Here is a 23095-nt window from a genome sequence, read left to right as displayed (position 1 = left end):
CCGTTTTTTGATGCGCTTCGCAAGACGAATTTCCCTATGGGCTTGCTTCGCAAGACGAAAACGTCTTGCGAGTCTTGCGATTTTTTTCGCTCCCCCCTTTTTCTAAGCCGCTAATAGCCTTTTAGCCGCTAAGCCGCTAAGCCTTTAATAGCCGCTAAACCGCTAATAGCGCTAAGCCGCTAATAGGGTTGCTTCGCAAGACGAAAAAAACCGCTAGATGAAGAGACTCGCGGAACGGATTATTTTCGTCTTGCGAGGCACCACTGTAAAGACACCATGAGCTAAGCTGGAAAAAAAAAATCTAAAAACAAACATTAAAACAGTTAACCTTTTGTTTTTGCCCACTTCTTCCCGTGGTCCAGTCAGCAAGTCTCATCCTAGTCTACCTCACATGGCTGTTGTGAAGATATCTAAGAATCTCTAAAAGGGCTGCTAAGGGGAATTTGGTGCTTGAAGGCATCAAACATTGGTTCCTTTTACCATAGTTACACATCTTTGTACTATAGAGACATTTCCATCCAAATCAGCATAACTGCAAGGCTTCAGCCAATCTAAGTCTGGCTCAATGCCTGCATGTTCTAGATGCTTCAGTTCTATGATATTCAGCTGAGCTTGAGGAAAAGCATACGGTTGGTATTTTTCCTAAGTGCTCAGTAAAAAAACAAAGTCCACTCTCAACCTTTCAGTGTTGTTGTCCAACAGCAAAATCACTAAACACAGCGAGACTTAATACTGAATAAACATGCAAAGGATTGCATGGCACAGGCTGAATATACAGTGGAACCTCGGTTTCCAAGCATCTCAGAACCCGAATGAGTCAGAACCCGAACGCTGTAAACCTGGAAGTGAATGCTTCCATTTTCAAATGTGCCTTGGAAGTTGAATGGCTTCTGAGGTGCGTTTCTCCATTGTAATTGCCGACGGGCAATTGTGCCTCAGTTGTCGAACGTTTTGGAAATCGATCAGTCTTCCAGAATGGGTTATGTTTGACAGCGGAGGTTCTGCTATATTACAAGTTGTCTTTTAGGTATTTTCCCCCCAAGCACTGTATGGAAGTCATAGGTTTTCATGCTTTCTGTAACTTTAGAACTCCACCACTTCAGACAGCCTCTGAACCTGCAGCAAACCTGGCTAACTATCCAGTGATGGACACTTGTCTTTCTCCGGGTCTTTGGGCAGCCTACCTTTGCTGAGGGAGCAGAGACAAACCACATAAAAGAGCACCTGGCCTCCAACCTGCTTATGGGATGTGTGGTGCATCTGGCTGCCATTGGGGGAAGCGCAATGCTAATCCTGCCTCCCCCCCCCCATGCATTTGCTGGCTGGAATGTGTCCCTGGACTGCATAATGCCTCTTCCTTGTGTCTCAGTGTAAATGTATATCCTTTGCTCCACCCACTTTTGCCTCTGGCCCTCGGAAGGCTGCCCAGAGGGGAACGCGGCCCTTGGGATGAAAAAGGTCCCCAATCCAAGGTTCAACTCAAAACGCTTCTGGCCAGTCTTTGGCAACTGGTCCTCCAGGCTGGAATGTGCTAGGAGTATGAAGCCAGATTCACGGCCAGGTAGCCAACGTCTCTGCATCACAACTCCCCTTTCAGCTGCTACCAACATTAGCTGGCAAAGGCAGCAAAGAGAACAAAGGCAAAGTTGCAACATGGGCAGGCAGATTAAAACTAAGGAAGCTGCAGCAATGACTATTTCTGGAAAAAAGCCATTACTTTCAGGAAGTGCCCGGGAGCTGTTGCTTGATCAGGTTCAGCCCAGGAAAAAAATGACAGGGACCATCTGATTCATTAAAGCCACTACTGATTCTTCAGGCACAGCTCTTTGACCAGACGTGAAGATTAAAAAGGGGGAAAGTAGAACAGGATGGTTCTTGTCTGCGTCAGTGGCTGCTGCTAAAGGAGTTTTATTTGTAGCTGAGGGTCCCTGGCTGTGCCAACAGTGGGAGGTGCAGAGGCCACGCTCTGCTTGTGAGTCACTCCAGATGGAAACAAGTTGTTCTAACTGGAGGCAGCAGCGCCCGGCAGCAAGCGCCAGAATGACTTCTGCATTGTCGCACTTCCAGCCAAACGCCTCCGCCTGGCTTTGGAGAGGTTCAGAGATGATGAGACCACATCTAGCTGGAGGCAGGCCCTATTTGCAAGACATGCTGAAGATATTTCCCCAGCTGCAACAGGCACATGATTTGGGGACGTAATCTGTGATGTGGCATAAGAAGCTCCAGGAAGGAGGGAAAAAAGGACCATCAACCAATTTCGAAGCTTTTTGTCTTGATCAATCACCTGCTTTTCAGTCAGTGAGCTAATTGTTGTTGTTGGCTTCCATGTCTTTGGAGACGATGCAAGAGAGTGCCTTCAGAAGTCAAGTCAAACTGTCAGAGACTTACAGCACCTGCTGTGGCTGTAGAGACAGACTTTGCTGCAGGTGAGGCACCTGAAGGCAGCTGGTCTTGCCTCTACACGTGCACCATGACATCCCACACCTGTGGCGTCTGCTTGGTGGTGGTGGGTTGGCACCTCCCTCACTGGGGGCTGCTTAAGAAAGGCACCTGGGCCCCGGGGGAGCATGCATCTCCCCGAGGACACTCCCGCTCTGAATTTTATATAATGCCAATATACCGTCATCACTACTAGTATGCTAATATCCGGTTATATTATATCCTGTAAGGACCTCAAGGAGACATATATGGTTTTCCCTTTCTCCATTTGATCCTCACAAGAACCCTGTTAAGAGACAGTGAATGGCCCAAGGCCACCCAGTGAGTTTTCTTATTTGAACCCGGGTCTCCCAAGCCCAACACTCTAACCCATGGGTAGCCAACGTCATTCCCTCCAATGTTATGGGACTATAGCTCCCATCATCCATGGGAGAAGGGAGTCAGATCATATCCGTAGGCAACTGACTGCATTTGGGAGCCCCCCCCCCCAAAGCCTGCCATCCTGTGGCCCTAGGAACTGCAGTGCCTTCTCCTGCTTTAGAGAACAATTAGTGCCATTGTAACACCGTCTGCTGTTTTCCACTAAATTAAGGTAAATGAAGGCTGCTAGTGCACTGGAACTTGTGTGGAGGAGGGCAGCCAGGATGGTTGCATGTCTGGAGACTGTGCCTTGTGGGAAGCAGCTGGGGGAAGGATGTGTTTGGCATGGATGGGAGGAGGCTTGGGGGACGTGTGGTGACCATCTTCAAAGGTCTCAAGAGCTGTCCCATGGAAGATGGAGCAGGCTTGTTTTCTCCTGCTCCAGAGGGGAGGACCCAAGCCAATGGTTTCAAGTTGCAAGAAAGGAGATTCAGGCTCAACATCAGGAAGAACATTTCTGACAGTGGAATGAACTCTCTCGGAAGGTTGTGGACTCTCTGTCAGGAACCCAGGCTGCTGTCTTGATAACACAGCACGCAAGTTGTAATTAGCTTGAAGATTTATTGTAATACAATTAGTCTCGGACGTCTAACTGAGCGTCCGTGCCTTACGAGTCAGTTGACCCTTCTGAGCAGTGCTTCCTGGTTCTGCAGAATATCCTGAACCTATGACCCTTACGTTTCTGGGTTTGTTTCCTGTCTAATACCTGTCCCATACGTCTACTCTTTGGGCTCAGGGGATTAATTGCCTCCTCTTCCACTGAGGAAACGCTACCCCTCCTGCTTTCTGAAGCTGCCTGTGCTTCTTGAGCGAGCTGACTTCTCACCTTCCCACTCTCTGCTAACACCTTATCTACATTTAATTCTGTGTCAGAGGGAGGGGGACTGCTCCCAGATGTCTGGCTGCTTCCTAACTCTTGTTGTTTCTCTACTTGGGGCAGATGTGTTCATGACACCATCCCCTCCCTTAAGATTCTCCTCCTCCTTCTCCTCTTGTTCCTCCTTCCTCCGAGGGTCGCTGTCTAGGCCTTCCCATCAGTCCTCCTCACTCTCTTCCACTTCCCCTTCTTCTTGAGTTTCCCTCTGTTCCGAGCCCCACTCTGCCTCGCTCTCTTCTTCTTCCACCCCCTCCTCCTCCTCCCTCCACCCTCTTGGTTTGGGTTTGTTGGGGTACCAGCAGTGAAATTCTGCCTGTAACCTAGCGGTGTGCACGTTTCCAGAATCCTCCCAAGAATTTTCTTCATTCCCATAACCTTTCCAAGACACTAAATACTGCAATCTCCTTCCCCTCCAGCGAGAGTCCAGTACCTGCAACACTTTGTATTCTGGTTCACCTTCTATCATTATTGGTGGTGGGGGCGCCTCCTTAGGTGCTTGGTATGGGTGTGCAGGAATCACAGGAGACAACAAGGACCTATGAAATACAGGGTGTATCTTCATGGAGATTGGTAACTGAAGCCTGAACGACACTGGGTTAATTTGCTCCACTACTTCAAATGGTCCCACCTTCTGAAGGTCCAATTTCCGGCACCTCCCCTTGTTAGGCAAGTCTTTTGCAGACAACAACACCTTATCTGTCTCCCTCTTATATGTGTCCTTAGATTGCTCCAACTGCTCTTGTAGTAAGCTGTACATAGATACCAGCTCTTCTGCAAAATGATCTGTGTCTGACAATGACATGCCACCATCCTGCACCAGTAAGGCACGTGGGTGTTGTCCCAGGCAGGCAAAAAAGGGAGTTTGTTGGGTAGACGGGTGTACTGTGTTGTTGTATGCAAACTCCACTAGGGCCAACTTGTTGACCCAATCGTTCTGTTGATAACTCATGTAACATCACAGGTACGGTTGCAAGGTTGCGCTCGTCCTTTCTGACTCTCCATTTGTCTGGGGTGTCTAGCGGACGTGAGGCAAACTTCCACCTTCAGCAGCTACATTAGTTCCCTTCAAAACTGGGAGGTAAACCGTGCTCCTCTATCTGAGATGACCTTCAAGGGCAGCCCATGCAGCTTAAACACATGTTCCACGAAGAGATGTGCAGTCTTCTGTGCCGAGGGTAACTTCTTATAGGGCACAAAATGCGCCATTTTAGAGAACAGCTCCACCACCACCCATATCACTGTCTGCTTATGCGACTCAGGTAGGTCAGTGATAAAGTCCATAGCTATTGCCTCCCATGGTCCTTGAGGTGTAGGGAGCGGTTGGAGTAGTCCTGCAAGCGCTTCGCGGGGCTTCTTGACCCACTGACAAGTCTCACACGCCTTTACACAACCCTTTGTTTCTTCCTTTACCTTAGGCCACCAAAACTGTCTTGTCACTTGGAACAAGGTTTTGTACTGTCCAAAATGCCCCGCCATGGAGTTGTGACACTGTCTCAGGACACTGTCTCAGGACCTCTGGGACATACAGCGCTTTTCACTTATACAGCAATCCCCCTCTTTCAGCAAAACCTTCTACCACTGTGTCTCTCCTCTGTATTGCCTCCATATTCCTCCTTGCAAACTCATCCTCGGCAGGGTGTTTCAGGAAGTCGGGCATCTTGGCTACTGAAACCGCTGCTAACTGTATCTGTTCCAGCTTGAGAATGTGCCTCTGCACCGGGGCAGCCTCCTCTCCCTGATATTCTGGCTTCCGGGAAAGAGGGTCTGCTCTTTGGTTCTGAGGACCCAACACATACTGCACTCTAAAGCTGAATCTGGTGAAGAACTGCGCCCACCTGATCTGCCTCAGGTTAAGGTGTCCCGCCGTCTGCCAGTGTTCAAGATTCCATTGGTTGGTGCGCACTATAACCTGATGTTGCGCCCCTTCTAGGAAATGTCGCCACGTTTCCAGAGCATGCCAGATAGCAAGCAATTCCCTCTCTCATATGGTGTAGTTCTGCTCTGATGGCATCAGCTTGCGCAAGTGGAAGGCACAGAGTCTCATGGCCCCATTCTCATCCTCTTGCAGTAGCACTGCCCCCAATGCCCTGTCAGATGTGTCAGTCTCTACTACCATATGTCAGTGTGGGTCGGGATGCACTAGGTACTCTTCTGAGGCAAACATGGCCTTGAGGCTCTCAAACGCCCTCTGTGCCTCTTTCGTCCACTGGCAGGGTCTCTTACCTCTTAAGCAGTCCATGAGAGGAGCCGTCAGCCCTGATTATCTTGGTATGAAATTACGGTAGTAGTTCGCAAACCCCAGGAATTGTTGCAAGTCTTTCTTGGTTCTGGGTTCCTGCCACATCACCACTGCCTGCACCTTGGCGGGATCCATGTGTACTTCCTCGGGGGTGATGTGGTAGCCCAAGAACTCCACCTCTGTCACATGGAACTGACACTTTTCTAACTTGGCATACAACCATTTTATCTGAGCCACTGCAGCACCTCTTTCACATGTTTTACATGCTCTTCAGGGGTGTCTGAGTAAATCAAAAGATCATCTAGATAATACAACACTGTAGAGTCCACCAGACCCAACACATGATTGATGAACGCCTGGAACGTCGCAGTTCCCAATTGTAATCCAAATGGCATGACTAAGTACTCAAAACTGCTGTATCTTGCACAAAAGGTGGTCTTCTACTCATCTCTCGCTGTCACCCGTATCAAGTAGTAAGCCCCCCCTCAAGTCGAGCTTAGTGAAGATCTTTGCCAATCTCAACCTCTCCAGCAGGTCCCCGATGCATGGCAGGGGATAGCAATTGGGTACTGGTACCTTGTTCAGAAGCCTGTAGTCATTGCAAGGCCTCAACTCTGAGGTGTTACATTACTTCACGAAGAGCACAGGGGCACCCTCTGGGGCTTTGGATGGACGGATGAAGCCGCATGACAAATTCTTCTCCAGAAATTCATTTAATGCTGCCAACTCCCCCTCTGACATGGAGTACAGCCGGCTGTTGGGTAGCTGAGCCCCCAGCAACAAGTCGATTTTGCAGTCGTAAGGCCTGGGGGGGGGGTAGTCTGTCCGCTTCCTTCTCACAAAACACATCTCTGTAAGCCTTGTATGGTGGGGGCAATTGTCCTTCTTCCCCCGTGAGGGGCCTAAGATCTCCACCGAATCTGGTACTCTAGCCCCTTGACAGTGTAGGTGGCAACAGGCCGACGCAAAAGTTATGGATCTCTGCCCCCATGAGATCACAGAATCGTGTCGGGATAGCCATGTCATTCCCAGTACTGCGGGATAGGTGGCTAACCTTGTGATGTGGAACGATATTGTCTCTTGGTGGCCCGGTAACTCTGGGCCTACTGGACTCGTGGCATCTGAGATGCGCCCCGAAAACAAGGGGTGCCCATCGGTGGTCTGCTCTCCCTGGAAAGACTCTAAAAAATCCACTCAAAAGCATAGAATTATGATCTCAATGGTTAGTAGCGCCCTAATATTACAGTAAACAATAAGAGAAAACTAGAGCTTAAATGGTGGTCCAGGGAGCCATTAGTAGGCTCTGATATATTATCAGATGGGCTCTGAGGTTATAATGAGAGTAACAAATGCAAATACTGAAAAAAATGTTTGTCTCTTTTTAAGTTTCCACCACATGCTGAAGAGGCAACCCATTTCAACTTAACAAAAACAGTTTGTCTCTTCAGCAACAAAAGCACCTTTGGTGGACACTTCAAAGAAATACCATATTTTGAACACAAGCATGGCAAATTGGTTTTAATTTAGAGGGGTAGACAATGAAGAAAAAACAGACCAGAATAGCAAACAGCACAACAGAGTTTAAAGTCTCTGCACAGGAGCAGGAATTGCCCCTTTCTATATTCTCAGATCTGCCTCTGATCTCCAGACAAGCAGGGATCCTACCTTATATCCACCTATACGATGGTCAGGCTTGAATTCCCTGCCATTCTTCAGCCAATGCAGCGAAGGGGTGGGTGTCCCACTTGAGGGGCACCTAAACTTCACGGTCTTGGCAGCGGGAACAGCATGAAGCTTCTTCTCCATCTTCTCAGGGTACGTCCAGTAAGGCGGAATGGCTTCTACAGGAGACCACCCCCACCCCAAAAAAACAGACAGAGAGACAGATATGCGAGTAAGTTGGGGCTTATCAATATTTAGCACATCGTGAAGGGGGGAAAGCTCATGGCACCAGGAAGAACACGTCTCGTAACTAGAAAGTAGCACAATTGAATTAGGAACCCTGCTGGCTGCTGGGTTCTGGCTCCCTGCACCCCCAGGACAGCTGCTCAAGGGACGCAACTTCTAGATGTTGAAAATGGGACACTTGCCCAGCTTTCCTGGTCCCCAAAATCAGGTGCCACTGTGGAATTAATCCTGTCCCACTTCTGTTGCTCTACTCTCAGAAGGGACAATTTACTGCTGAGGGAGAAGACGAGGTCTTTGCCAGCACTCTGGGTGCCTGTTTCCTACCTAGCCTACCGGTAGGCATTAGGAACCTGCTGGCCCTTGGGCATGAGAGGGTGGCCCAGAGGCTGGAAGGGGTTGCAAGAGCCACACTCCCCACCACCAAGGGAGAATAAGTACTTCCTGCTAACTGATCCCCCACAGGAGATGGCAGCATTGCTAAGTAGGTTTAGGACACTTCAAGGGCAAAAAAAGAAAGGCATCACAGGCTTCATAGAATACTGCCAATGGACAGATTCCAGCTGGAAAAGCATCACTGCTACCAAGAGAATTTGAAAAATAAAAATCCTGGCTGTGTTCGTAACTGACAAGTTACATTAACTGATTAATGTCACACGTACGATTTGGTCTGGAGTTATCTGCCTCCTTCTCCTCCGAGGAAGAATCGTCGTCATCGTCATCGTCTTCAGCAGATGGAAGAGCATCTAGAAAAGGAAGTGGCTGGAATCATTTTTGAGTGGGCAGCATGCTAGCCTGCAATGATGCGGGAGAAGGGAAACTGACTCTGAGCCCCACACAATTACCTTCCTTAACAAGGATAATGGTGGGCACTTGCCTTTGGGATTGTGTTAGTTACACCAATCATACAACTGCACTCATTACCTATTTGCTTCCAGACCCAATTCAAAGTTTTGGTGATCACTTTTAAAGTCCTGCCTGCCTTAGGTACCTCTTGCCCCTCCCTAAGATCATGGCCACTCTTCTCTGCATCTCATCTAGGGTGAAAGAACATTTGAGTAGAAAGAGAGAGAGAGAGAGATCCTTTGCTGTGGCTGCACCCAGATTGTGAAGTGTCCGTGGCTCCCTCCCTATTTTGCTCTGCTTGTTGAATACAGTTTTATTCCAGAAGGCCTTTTCTGAATATGACGGCTAATGTTTTTATGTTTTGGTTTTAACTGCTGACCCCTGACTCCTTGGTGAAATGTTGTTTTGGTAGAATTCCCATGGTTAAATGTTGTATGTTGCCCTGAATGGTGCTTTTGCACCAAGATGGCAGGACAGAAATTTTAATAGGGAAATCTGTCCTGAGCACCTGGATCTGTTGGGCTGCTTGGTATGAAAGTAAGTGGGACTTGGGAGGAGAAAGAAAACCCCAGGACACCACTGAGGAATACATGAGTGGGACTGGGGCCCCCAACGTACTTCCCAGCTTGCCCCTTTTTTTCATTCTTCATTCTGAGATGACCCCCTGCAGGCAAACTTGCTGGCCTTGGGGGCTTTGACTTCATCCACACTTACTTACCTTTTGCCCATCTCTTTCCAGGCACAGCTTTTTAGTACTCAATCAGAGCAAACGTCCATTCGGATTTCCCGTGGATTACTGTATGCTCCAATGGAGTACTAGAGAGAGGGTTTTCATGGGAAAAGCTCTCACACGGAGCTTAAAAGTGCAAGCTATGCCTGGAAGGAGCGGGTGAAAGTTATGTTTGGATAAGCCCTTCTTTCTGCTTTTAGGAACTCTGACTGGCTCCTTGTGGTAGGGATGCCAGTGGCTGGTAGGCTGCCCTGGAAAACTCAGCAGGTGAGGAGTGGGGACGGGGGACACAACTGGAAAGAGTTGGCTCTGCCTGTCATGGGCTCCCCCTACTGTTGGCCTCCTGGCCTTCCACCCTACCCAGTCTCAAGCAGACATTTTGGCCGACTCCCAAAGCCAGTCAAAGTCTGTGGATCTTGTGGTTGGGTAACTTGTGGTTCAGGAGTATCTCGTCTGTCACTCTGTATTGATCAGCAACCCTATCAGCTTGAGATAAACAGCTCAGCACAGGAAAGAATTAGTCTGGGTCATACCATCTCAGACTGGAGACAGAAGATCACATGCTTCTGGATTTATTTACCGTATTTTTCGCCCTATAGGGCGCACAGTTTTTTTTGGGGGGGGGAATAAAGGGAAAAAATTATTTCCCCCCCCCCCAGGTGCGGGGAAGCCCGAGCTTCCCCCGACCCCAGCCCCCAGAACAGGCTGCTATCCACAAGCCTAGGGAGCCCGGCAGGAACTCCTGCCGGGCTCTCCAGGCTTGCGGATATCTGCCTAAAGCCCGGGGCTCGCTGCTCAGCGCGCCCCAGGCTTCAGGATGCAGGCTGCTATCCGCAAGCCTAGGGAGCCCGGCGGGAACTCCCGCAGGCTCCCAAGGCTTGCGGATAGCTTCCTGAAGCCTGGAGAGTGAGAGGGGTCGGTGCGCTCTCCAGGCTTCAGCGAAAGCCTGCATTCGCCCCATAGGATGCACACATATTTCCCCTTCATTTTTAGAGGGGAAAAAGTGCGTCCTATAGGGCGAAAAATATGGTACTTACGGGGGGAGGGAGGGGAAAATCCATAGCTTGTCACGAGATGTCTAGAGTTCTCCTTTGCTATCTGTTTTAAAAAATGGGAAGGTGTTCTGAAATGAAAGGTTCTCCTCATCCCCAGTCCGCTATCAGAAATTTGAAGCAGGGTGGCCCAAGAACAGTTTTATCTTTTGATAAATTGCCTGTCTAGATAGAACCTTGCAATGGCCATGAGAGTCAGCAAAGAGATTTCCCCACCCTTCAATCTGCAGCCAGAGGGGGACTCAGTGTTAGTCCTATCAGAGTAGATCCACTGAAGTTAAACTTGTCATAGTCTCTTCAATAGATCTACTCAGAGCCAGACTTAGTTGAATACAACCCACAGTTGTATTGTGAAATGTGGTATCCTGGCACACTACACAACTCAAGCAAATCTGTGTAATCCCTCATTCCACAAGGAATTATTTGTGGGAAGAAGAACAGAACAAGGCAGACAGCTGAAACTTTACTCACAACCAATGGAATTCTTATTCAATTACCCCACCCCGCTGTCTGAGCTTTTGGCAGGATTTGCCCACTTTGTAGCCATAAGGACTATAAACTTGAGCCTAAATAAAAGAAAAACCAAGATTCTCAAGAAATGGAGTTTTATACAGTTGGCATTGTAGAGCCATGATGACCACATCATGTCCAATGCTTTCCGCTCCACCATAGCTTCTGGTCAAACTGGGTTTGCCAGTCTCTGTGGCACCTTCAAGCACAACTGAACAAAATCTGAAACGCTCTCCTGGAAGCACAATTAGCACTTCCTGCCTTAGATGTGTGCTCACTGTACTGTGACTATCCTGGGAATCTATTAGGTGTAAGTAATTTCTTTGACATGAGCGAGCACACTTTTGCCCTGCTCTTAATAGCTGTGCTGTCTTTTGAATGGACAACAACTCCATCCCTGTTCTTTGCTTTGTTGGTGGACAGTCAATCCAGTTGGAAAATTTCCATGGAGACCTGGACTATAACAGCACCTAAGGAAGCCTCCTGCAACCACTCTGGGACCAGCAGCCAAGAAAGGAGCAAGAGGAAGCCGCCTCTCCAGGAACTACAAGGTGATGGAGGTCTGAGCTCCATCAGAGGAGGGGAAGGCCTGGTCTTCACCTGCTGGTCTACCAGCAAGGAAAAAAGCCTGCAAAGATGCCATCAAAGATGCGCCTTGGAACTACTCCTCATACAGCTCCCTCATACATCAGATCCAAGGAAGGACTTGAGTCAGAGCAGGTGACTTGCACTCAAGCACTTTGCATGTGAAGAATTGAGAAACACCCCAAACAACCCTGCAAGAGGCAGATTAAGCTGAGAAGCAGTGAGACTTGCTGAAGACCAAGAATCCAGAATGGGGTTTCCTTGCAGCCAGACTGGATACTATCTGCTGTGCTAGAGGTGGGGAACCTGTGGCCCTCCAGGTTTTATTGGATTCCAACTCCCGTAAGCCCCAGCCTGCATGGCCAATGGTCAGGGATGATGGGTGCTGAAACATTTGGAGGGCCTGAGCAATGCCTACACTAGTTTGCTGCCCCTCATCCCTGCGGTTGCCTGCTACAAACCTGAGACGTTCACGGAGAAGTAGGTGGTCTCGCTTCCAGAGGGGCTGTTGGTCATGCAGGCATAAAGCCCTGAGTCCTCTGGCACGGCGTCCCTAACCTCCACCTCCTCCCCTGTGATGCGCGTCCGGTTGTTCTCCGAGAGCTGGACCCCATCTCGTACCCAGTTGATGCTCTGCACATCATCCCGTAGCCGGCAGCGCAACTGGAGGAGGTCACCAGGGTGAGCTGAATAAGACTCCACTTCAATGCTTGCTTTGGGCAGAACTGGAAATGTTAGAGGAGACAAAGAGACAGAGAGGGAGGGGGGAAACAAGGGGGAAGCAAGGTGTGAGTGGTTTATCGCAGATGCATTACTCTGGCAGCATGCAAACACTGGGGAAGAAGGCATCCCTCCTACAGTTGTAAAACACAGCCCTCAGCTGGCATGCAGGTCGTTTGGAAGAGCGGAGGGAGCAAGGGTTGGGGGAGGAGGTTTCCATTTTTATTACTGACACAGGGCCATCAATTTACACAGTGCTCTGTTTTTAAAAACTTGTTATCAGAAATGAACTGCAGCCACAAAGCATCGTGCTACAATGGGCAAACGTCTAGATCTGACCCAGCCCAAGACTAAAAGGCAGGACGAGATGGGAAACCCAACTCTGGCAGGAGGGGCACCTACCTGAAGCTCAGCAGCTGGCAAGCTGGCTGCTCTACAGCCTTCAGAGCAAGGAGGGCATAGAGGCAGCAGGGGTTAAAAGCAACGCAAAGGATTTAAAGCCTGACCGACTGCATGGACCGCACTTGGATATAAACTTCCCCATTAAGTCACTGTTTGCTCAGTGCTCTTGGTTTCCTTGCACAATTGTGGGGCAATGTAGACATATGCAGATCAGCATGTTGTAAAACTGTCTCTGAACTACATTGGTTCATTTGCAGGTGAGGAGGCAGGGATTGCATGTTTAAATATTTCTCCATAAAAACAATTAAATGCACATTGAAAAGTAGATTTCAGAGAGATGAGTTCTACTCTTGCTTTCTTGCCTGACACATGAAAGGAATTGTTTCCAGGGAAAAATAGTTAACCTTGTCACAACAGCACCGATACACTCTAAGAACAGTTTTACTGTCGCATCTATTCTTTGCTAGAAATAGGACCTGGCAAACAAGGAAATCACCGGTGTTTGGCTGGAACACTCATTTCACCATCTTGAGTTATTTGCTGGGTTTCGTTATTGAACTGGGAGGCGGACTCACCATCAATCACAACTCTGCTATTACTTACACGATCATTTAACTCAGGATGAAAGAGGTAGAATAAAAACAGCTGATTTTGCTGGGTTAACCAACCAACTCAAACTTACTTCAACCTCCATATTACCTCTATGCCCGTCAACATTGTACTTTGAAGTGAATTCAGGTGGTGATATCCCAAGGCATACTGCAAGAGGGTAGGAATATTTTATTTAATGGAATTTACTGACTGACTGAACCCAAAGTGTACTCATTAATGGTCCCTCGTCATCCTGGGGAAAAGTGACAAGCGGGGTGCCGCAGGGTTCTGTCCTGGGCCCGTTGTTGTTCAACATCTTCATAAACGACTTGGATTGAGGAGATGCTCATAAAATTTGCAGATGCCAGCAAACCGGGGGGGGGGGGCTAATGCTGCAGAATTCAAAATGACCTTCACAGATTGGAGAACTGAGCCCAAGCTATATATAAAAAAAGAATTTCAATAGGGACAAATGTAAGGTTCTGCACTTAGGCAGGAAGAACCAGATGCACAAATATAGGATGGGGGACACCTGGCTTAGTGGACCACAAACTTAACATGAGTCAACAGGGTGATGCAGCAGCAAAAAAAGCTAATTCTATTCTAGGCTGCATCAACAGAAGTCTAGTGTCCAGATCAAGGGAAGTAAGAGTAGCACTCTATTCTGCCTTGGTCAGACCACATCTGTAATACTAGGCAACACAAATTAAGAAGGATGTGGATAAGCTGGAAGATGTGCACGGAGAGCGAACGAGATGATCAAGGGTCTGGAAACCAAGCCTTATGAGGAATGGTTGAAGGAGCTGGGTATGTTTAGCCTGGAAAAGAAGAGACGGAGAGGAGATATGAGAGCCATCTTCAAATATGTCAAAGGCTGTCACATGGAAGAGGGGACAAGCTTGTTTTCTCCTGCTCTGTAGAGTAGGACTCGAACCAATGGCTTCAAGTTACAAGAAAGGAAATTCTGACTAAACATTCAGAAAAACTTTCTGACAGTAAGAGCTGTTCAACAGTGGAATAGACTCCCACGAGAGGCAGAGAGGTGGACTCTCCTTCCTTGGAGGTTTTAAAGCAGAGGTTGGGTGGCCCTCTGTCCTGGATGCTTTAGCTGAGACTTCTGCATTGCAGAATCTATGATTCTTTACATTTATATCCCACCCTCTTCTGGAGTCCAGAGCAGCATGTGACAAATCAATCTTGTGGAACAATATTCAGTACAGTGGCACCTTGGGTTAAGAACTTAATTCGTCCTGGAGGTCCGTTCTTAACCTGAAACTGTTCTTAACCTGAGGTACCACTTTAGCTAATGGGGCTTCCCGCTGCTACCGCACTGCCGGAGCACGATTTCTGTTCTCATCCTGAAGCAAAGTTCTTAACCCGAGGTACTATTTCTGGGTTAGCGGAGTCTGCAACCTGAAGCGTCTGGAATTCATATTCCAAAATGGGAAGGTTTTTTTATTCTACAGTTTCTGAAACAAGGCTCCCACCTTTCCCCCTTTAGTATCTTAAAACCTATCTAGTTAGTTGGACTCTGCCCCCCATGCCTACCTTGCACACCAAATATGAAGGTAGAAAAATCCTGTAAGCTCATAAAAGTTACTAACTGCTTACCAATGTTAGCTATTTGTGGTGTAACACAACACTGATTTTCTGGGTCTTTAGGCTGTCTAAAGATGAATTTTATTCCCCATGTTCAGCACAATGCAACACTCAAGGAAGAAACAGCAAATACAACAAAGCTTCTTCCTCTTTTTCTGGTGGAATCCATCATTTTAGCCATTAATTGACAGAAACTTGACTTTGGTGCTTGGGATACTGATTTCTGAGCCATTTTCTGAATTATTTGCCTCCCTACAACACACACAACTCTAAATTAACTCCTGCTGAAAATAAGAGGGAGGCAGCATCCTAGGCTGGAATCTGATGCCAAAATTATTTGACCCAAGAGAGCACTTTGAGAAAGGAAGGAGAAGGATTGCCATTAGGCTTGGGCTCTTGACTGCATTCTCAAACCTTTTACAGAGCAGAGCCTGCCAGATCAGAGCCAGCCTTCTCAGTAGTAGAATAAATGCTTAATTCTTGGTATCTTCAGCTGGAACTATCTCAGGTAACAGGGCTGATAAGTCCAGGGCTGGAGGAAAGAGGTCTAGATCAGGGTGAGGAACCCATGATCTGCAGATGTTGCTGGACTATAGCTTCCACTGTCCTTGACCATTGGCCATGATGACTGGGGCTGGTGAGGAGGTGTGAGCAACTGACCCTACCAGGGCTCTGGGGCCAGGGATACTGCATGTTGGCATGAGGCCTGCCTTGGCTCACCTTGGGGCTGCTTGCGTGGCACTTTGTCCTTGGGAACATGAACGGGAGGGGAGCGAGTGTGGGCCTTTTGACCTGCACGCTCCCTCCCTGCCATGGGAAACTGAACAACATGAACTGGGGCAAGAGACACAACGCTGCACTTGCCAGTTCACTTGTTCTGGTGAGAGGCACGAGGGAGCGGTGTGCAGAACAGAGAGCTTCTCCCCCATCACTCCCAAACTGTGCCCCAGGAGCAAAGTATCACCCAAACAGGCCCCCTCTCAGCTCCGCTGTTATTCCTCCTCTACGCAGGGTTCGGTCCAGAACCTTAGAAGTTGAGCTCCCCCATCTACCCTTTTGAGCCTGTTATCACAAGAGAACAGAGCTTGGGACAATACAACCCTTTCAAGTTCTGGCATGCTGCTGTTAAAAAGTTATAAAAAATGGCCTCACTGCCGGGAAAGGTTGGCTTCAGGGAAGTCTGCTGTTATTAGTTTGCCGTCCGGAGAATCCCAAGTTTGAGAACAGATGAGAAGCAGCTGCCACAAAACCCAACATTTGTTTGGAGAGCACAAAGATATCTTTTTTTCTTTTCCTTCCACAGCTCTGCAGCTGGGCTCTGCTTGCCCTCAGTCTGCCTTGTTCCTCTCTAAACCCAGAACGGAGGAAAAAACAGAAAGGGAAGAAGAAAGTGGAAGAGAGGAATGCTGAGATGGTGTATGAATCTGTTCCAGCTGATCTCGCCATTGCTCCACGGAATGAATTTTCACTTCCCTCAGAATCCCCGGATTCCATTGCTTTCCTTTTTAAAAAAACAAAGTTTCTGTCCCTTGTGGGGCTATAGAAAAGTATATTAATATGAAGCCAGGGCCCACAAAAGTCAGAGACTGCAAGCCAGAAGGATCTTCCACGTGGCTAAAAACACCTGAGCTGCAGGGTGGTGTGCAAAAATTGAGATGAATGTACAGTGGAACCTCAGGTTACGTACCGTCCTCCTTATGAAGGTTTCGGGTAACGAGCTCCCCTAACACGGAAGTAGATGCTCCTTGTTGCGAACTTTGCTCCGGCATGCGAGCGGAAGTCGCGTGCTAGCAGCAACGGGAGGCCCCATTAGCAAAAGTGCGCCTCATGTTAAGAATGATTTCGGGTTAAGAACGAACCTCCAGAACGAATTAAGTTCATAACCGTAGGTACCACTGTACAGCAATAATATTTATATGAGTAGTTTACCCCAAAATAACACTTAAGGGCGATGCTTAATACTTCCTTTTCCAGCCACCATTACAGGAACATCCCAGAACAAAACAGGCTTGAAAAGCAACAATGTGCTCCTTTACATGGAACCCCGTCAATTCAAATTTGTTAATCAAACTTTAATTCATTAAACCGCCAATGAAATGGATTAATGCCTGGCTTACAGCTGTAATTTTAAGATCAGGATGAAGGCGCGGCCACACAGCCCTTAGCTCCTTATCTATAGAAGTTGAAACAAACAGTGACCTCGGATCATGAGGCTGGTTTGGATGAATAAGCAATGAGAGATACACAACAGAGTTTAAAGTAGTGAACACACAGAGGCTGCATTCAGAATCAAGGTAAATGATGGCTTATCGCGATACTGGGAACAAGCCACAGCCTCACTTGGCACGCAACACTAAGCCAAATCATGGTTTATTGAGAACACACAAGTGTACAGGCTCACAAAGAGGAGATTGGGATTCTTTTGGCTCTTCTGCAGTTCTGTTGCTGCTGCTGCTGCAAGTTAAGCAATGGTTTGGATTTGCATGTCACCGAAACCCAGGCTTGTGGCTTCCCTCTTCTAGGCAAGCCATTAGCCATAAACCAAAAACAAACCTTGGTGACAGTTTGTGTTTTGCCTGGAGTGGCCCCAAACCATGAGAACAGACAACATGCTAAGCCAAACCATGGATTAGCTCACTGGAGCACAGCAGCAGGGCTGGAGGAGGAGTAAAGCAGTAGGGTTTTCCTCTCTGAGTATCTGCGTGTTCATGCTAAGCCATGGTTTGGCTTAGTGTTACATGTGAACCAGATGACACTGAGTCCTGGACTCACATGTGCCCCTTCACATTTCAAGATGAAAAGGAACATACTGGAGCCCAATATTCTTGGTATACATTACAAAGCATCTCCTGCTCCCTGGTTTACACCAAACTGCAAGGCTTCACCACTCAAATCTCTTTACAAAACCTTGTCTGTGACTGTATCTTTTTCCGTTGAGTCCTCTAGCTCCTCTGTGGTTCTTCTTAGGGTCATTCCCTTCACACCCACAGGGACTAACAAGGATGCTGCTAGTTAAATGCCTCTTGATCTCTCTGTGTCTGTGTCTGCCTCTCTCTCTGTGTAATACTGGTATATTAAGCAGTTTTAGCCTTTTCAGTTCCCAGAGAGACCTGCTGTCTTCAAACAGAGCTGTCAAGGGCATCCGATTCCTGATGTACCCCTCCGCCCCTGCAGACAATGTCTGGGGAAGAGCAGCCCTCCCAGAAGGACATGAATTATGTACCCCGTGTTCCAAAGTAAGATTTGAGGGCCTCCTATTGCAAACATAAACATTTGACACCACCCGAGCATTTAGCAATGCCTGGATGCTTTTTTGATTTGCAGACATCAGCTTCAAGGAGCACAGGTGGCGTCACCATGTCTCAAAAGTCAATGAAGCTTCCCTTCCCAGCACTGTTCTGTACGAAACTGCCATGATGAATGCCTTTTCTCCCTGTGATAGACAGCTGTTCTCTCCCAGACCAGCTGATGAGACAAGGAAGTCAGAGGGCAAAGGCAGGCCACTGGCCTTTGAGAACCCAGAGCGCAGGCTGGTCAAGAGGCACAGTGGGAATGCAGAGAGAATGTCGGCACAGGCTAATGACCATATCCAGCTCCACCAGCCCCTCCCGCAGAAGGGGGACAACACCATCTAAGCCAGAAGGTGCAGCCTCAAGGTGCCTTAAATGGATTAGTGGTTCCAAAACATCTCTGCTCACCATCTCTGCTCAAGGGACTACTTCATAGTGTTGCTTTAAGACCACTGAGATATGGTTGGAAGAGAAGAGTTTGGATTTGATATCCCGCTTTATCACTACCCGAAGGAGTCTCAAAGCGGCTAACATTCTCCTCTCCCTTCCTCCCCTACAACAAACAGTCTGTGAGGTGAGTGCGGCTGAGAGACTTCAGAGAAGTGTAACTGGCCCAAGGTCACCCAGCAGCTGCATGTGGAGGAGCGGGGAAGCGAACCCAGTTCCCCAGATTACAAGTCTACCACTCTTAACCACTACACCACAAACAGTGAAGAAATAAAATTGTCAAAAAATTAAAAGTCACAGCCACCACTGCCACATTGTCCTCAGAAGCCAGCAGCTACTCAGCATCTTATCTCTGCAGCTCCACAAATGAGGCCTTCCCCTCTTTCTTTGGGTGCTGACATCCTCAAAAAAAGGGTCATCAGAGTCCCTGGGCTGGCAGTGGAGCCTCAGTCTGCTCTTCAGGTTGCCTAGGTGACGGGCCTACTTCTTCTTTGCAAGGTACCAATCCTACACTGGAACTAAGCCAACAACAGTGGTACCTCAGGTTAAGAACTTAATTCGTTCTGGAGGATGGTTCTTAACCTGAAACTGTTCTTAACCTGAGGTACCATTTTAGCTAATGGGACCTCCCGCTGCCGCTGCGCCATTTCTGTTCTCATCCTGAAGCAAAGTTCTTAACCCGAGGTACTATTTCTGGGTTAGCGGAGTCTGTAATCTGAAGCGTCTGTAACCCGAGGTACCGCTGTATTTCAAAGCTCTCTGGGGCAGGCCTAGAGCTCCAAAGAGCCGACTGGACCGAGTGCAAGCACACCAACATGCCCCTTCCCTTCCCCAAACCCCTCTGTTCCAGGAGCAGTGCTGTGGCTTTTTCACTTGGGCAATCCCCTTTGATCGCTGGGCTCCATCAGGCTCCAAGGGCTCTTTGCAACTTAGCGCAGCAGCCAGGTGCAGCTCTGATCGGAGCAGCGCACAGTCCACTGGTGGCCAGAGACGCCAGCCCCCTCCTCATAGATCCTCCTCTTGAACAAGTCTGCCCCCCCTCGCCCCCTTCCCCATTTCCAGCAATTGTTTAATAAGCCAGATGATCTCTCTGGGCTTTTGTGTCCGCCCCTATTGTGCAGAAAGACTCAAGAGACGCCTCAGGCAGATCCAGGCCTCTGAGAAAAGCTTTCGTCCTTAACAGAGCTTCTGGTAATCACCAGACAGTTCGCATCTAGGAAATTACCATAACACTGGGCAGAAAGCAGGACTCTTCTCTCATTCCCACAGATTTTTGGGGGTTGGCAGAAAGGGGTGAACTGGTAGGAGATAGGAAGAGTAGACTAGTAGTATTTGTACTTTTTAAATAAACTGTGCCCGCTTTCCTATTAAATGCTATCAAGAGTATACATATATGACCAACAGGAATTTAAGAAGGCATCATTTTCCTCTCTGTTCTGTATTTGATACATGCATCAGTTTCTATACTACTGCACTTAAGTTTTCCACCAGAAATGACATTGTTCCTCTCACTGTCCACAGCACTGAAATTATGTAATTTACGCAATCAATTATGTAAACTACAATGTCATTACATTATTCCACCCTGTTCAGCCACAGTGCTAGACTGATTTCCATTCTGGACATGGAACGAGTAAGAGAAATTCAGCAATCTCCACTCCAGTTTTCCTTGGAATTCTCCAACATCGCTAATGACCCAGCATGTCCCACTGCTGGAATTTGTGCAAGAATAATGTCAGACTCCCTGGAAAAGACCCTGATGTTGGGAAAGATGGAGGGCACAAGGAGAAGGGGACGACAGAGGATGAGATGGTTGGATGGTGTTCTTGAAGCTACCAGCATGAGTTTGATCGAACTGCGGGAGGCAGGGGAAGACAGGAGTGCCTGGCATGCTCTGGTCCATGGGGTCACGAAGAGTCGGACACGACTAAATGACTAAACAACAAACAACAACAATGTCAGCTGTGGGCTGGGGGAGGAGGGAGAGGAGAAAATGCCACATGTGCCTTGAGCAGGTTCTGGCACTATGGCTTGTCCTCTTCATCTGAGCCCCATCCACATGACTGCCTGGAGGGGGAGGCGGAGAAGGAAGGAAGACGCTCCTGCTCCCTGTCGCTTCCCCAGTGAGGAGCTGTTTCCACTATTCAGGAGTGCCCTGCTGCCGGATGCTCTGGGTGGGACCCTTTCCCCATGTACTCCATCCTTGTTACATTGCCATTGCCTAATTTGTTTGCCTCTGGGCAGAATCCACACCACCTCCTAGAGCAGGTTTCCAAGCTTTTTGGGTCCACGGTTCCCCTGACCAACTGCATTCTTTCTGCAGCTTCCCTGTGGGGCTTAGGGGCTCAGTTATGTCCCCCTTGCCTGCAGAGCCGGCAGCCCCTCACCCTCCCTTGCGGAGTGGTCCCTCAGCCCCCTCTCCCTGGGACTCCTCTGGGCAACTGCAGCTGCTACCCCTGGTCTCTGACCTGCACCTCCCACCGCCCCACAGGGGCCTGGGAAGCACCCAGGGTGGATTTGATTTCAATCACTAGTCAGTAAGACTTGATTTAAATACTTGTTTTTTACAGAAAGACTCATTCTTGCTGGTATAATCTTAATATTTACAACCAGATGAAGGTTTCATTTTTAGAATAATAAATTTTCAGAGTAGTTTTTACAGTTATATCAAAAATTACTGATTTGGTTATGCTAGTAGAAATACATTGACACATAATTATGAAATTATTGTGAGGTTTAAAAAGTTAAATGTTGATATTTGGGCAACTTTTCTGCTGTACTTTATTGGAAGGAGAAAAAAAATCATTTCCTTAATAACAATTTAAACAATTTATTTAACTAAAACAATAACATAGAATATGTATCCATGTTTGTTAAATGATGTGGTTAAACAATTTTTTTAAAAAACCAACAACCTTAGACTGAATTTTAGCACACATGAAAAACTTAAAACAAATCCTTATTTCCTGATGAATAGCCTTTGGACTATAGTGTAACTTAAATTGAAAACTATCTTTAGAAAGACTTTTCCTCCAAAAGCAATTTATTTTAAAAATTGATTTAAATAAAAAAACCCCTGTTTTTTATTTTTAAATCATTGATTTTTATCCACCCTGGAAACACCCCCTGGCCAGTCCCACAGGCACCATTTGCCTGGGGAGCTTGGCAGCTGCAACAAACAGCTGTGCAAGCCTTTGGGAGGCAGAGACTTGAGAGGGCATCAGAGGAAGGGAGGGAGGGAGGGAAAGAGGGACAGAGGCCAGTGTTGCCCGCGGCCGCACCCCTGGCCATCATTCGAGGCACCCCAGGGTCTTGGAGAAAAGGGGCAAGGTGTACAAGGATTGCTGTGATTTCTGCTCCTCTCACTGCTTGCTTGCTGGAGGACAGGTGGGTAGGAGCAGAAGCAAGGCCTGGAGGTCCAGGGCCTCAGCAGGTGCCCAAAATAATGCCAAGTTGGTCCCGGGGAGGGGAATAAGCAGCAACACGCAGCAGAGCCAGGAGTTGGCAGCTGGGCTCCTGCAAGGGCATAAAAAAGCCCTCCTGACTCTCATCCCATGAACAGCTATAAGAGTTGGGAAGTAGAGTAGGAAACATTGTGAGGTCTACAGTTCAAATCTCACCTATGCCACAAACTTACTCTGTCAATGTGGAAAGCCACCAGCCAGCATCTCAGACATCTACACTTGCAGCTGGTGGCCAACGTTGTGTGCTGGAGATGTTGCTGGGACGATGGGAGTTGTAGTCCAAGAACTCCTAGAGGGCACCCCACTGCTAAGCATATTTGTGAATGTTAATATCATGCCGCACCCGAAAAAGGAATGGCTGCAAATCCGTAAGATGCAGACCCTATCTGATTAAGAAAATCCAGTTGATAATCATAATTTCTATGGTGTTATTTCATGAAACCCAGAATTCCAATGTTGAATCAACTACAAGACATACACAGAGTATAAGATATGTAATGAACAATCTAATAGAAATGTGGACAGGAGCTGAAATAATTTAGATAAATCCTTCAGGTCAACAAAACAGGCCAAAGTTTCTCAAACTTGGGTATCCAGATGCTTTTGAACTACAATCCTCATCATCCCTGACCACTGGTCCTGCTAGCTGGGGAGGAAGGGAGTTGTAGTCCCAAAACAACTGGAGACCCAAGTTCGAGATACACTGGCGCTAGGCACACACCATTCATTTAAATGACACCCACCCCCAAAAGAATCCTGGAAAGTCGTTTGCCCCTCACGGAGCTACAATTGCTAGCACCAGTAACAAACCTTTTTTCTGTGATCATCATAATGGTTTCCAACCTTATGGCATTGTTGTAACCATTACTGAGTTAATGTAGGCGAACACTCTGAATACTTGAAATGCGCAAAATAGATCCAAGTCTACAACTCAAGATTTCAGTTTTGCTCTCTGAAAGCAGAATGGGGAACATAAAAC

General features: G+C 47.8%; 1 protein-coding gene across 9 annotated transcripts in view; it reads right to left on the bottom strand.

The window, feature by feature from the left end:
* Window positions 1–23095, bottom strand: part of FGFR1 (fibroblast growth factor receptor 1) — a 109373-nt gene that overhangs the window by 53145 nt on the left and 33133 nt on the right. For 6 of the 9 annotated variants that reach the window (XM_081171388.1, XM_081171391.1, XM_081171387.1 and 3 more), the window contains exons 3-5: window positions 12065–12328; window positions 8543–8626; window positions 7641–7816 (exon numbers count right to left, since the gene is read on the bottom strand). In XM_081171388.1, coding sequence (XP_081027514.1) covers window positions 7641–7816; window positions 8543–8626; window positions 12065–12328 — 524 coding nt within the window. Of the gene's footprint in view, window positions 1–7640; window positions 7817–8542; window positions 8627–12064; window positions 12329–23095 lie in introns of those variants that run through there. The other 3 variants (XM_081171393.1, XM_081171395.1, XM_081171394.1) reach the window with 2 other exon arrangements.

This window comes from Podarcis bocagei (assembly GCF_964188305.1).
Source record: "Podarcis bocagei genome assembly, chromosome: 15".
NCBI classification, from domain to species: Eukaryota; Metazoa; Chordata; class Lepidosauria; order Squamata; family Lacertidae; genus Podarcis; species Podarcis bocagei.
This window is presented reverse-complemented; position numbering and strand designations above follow the sequence as displayed.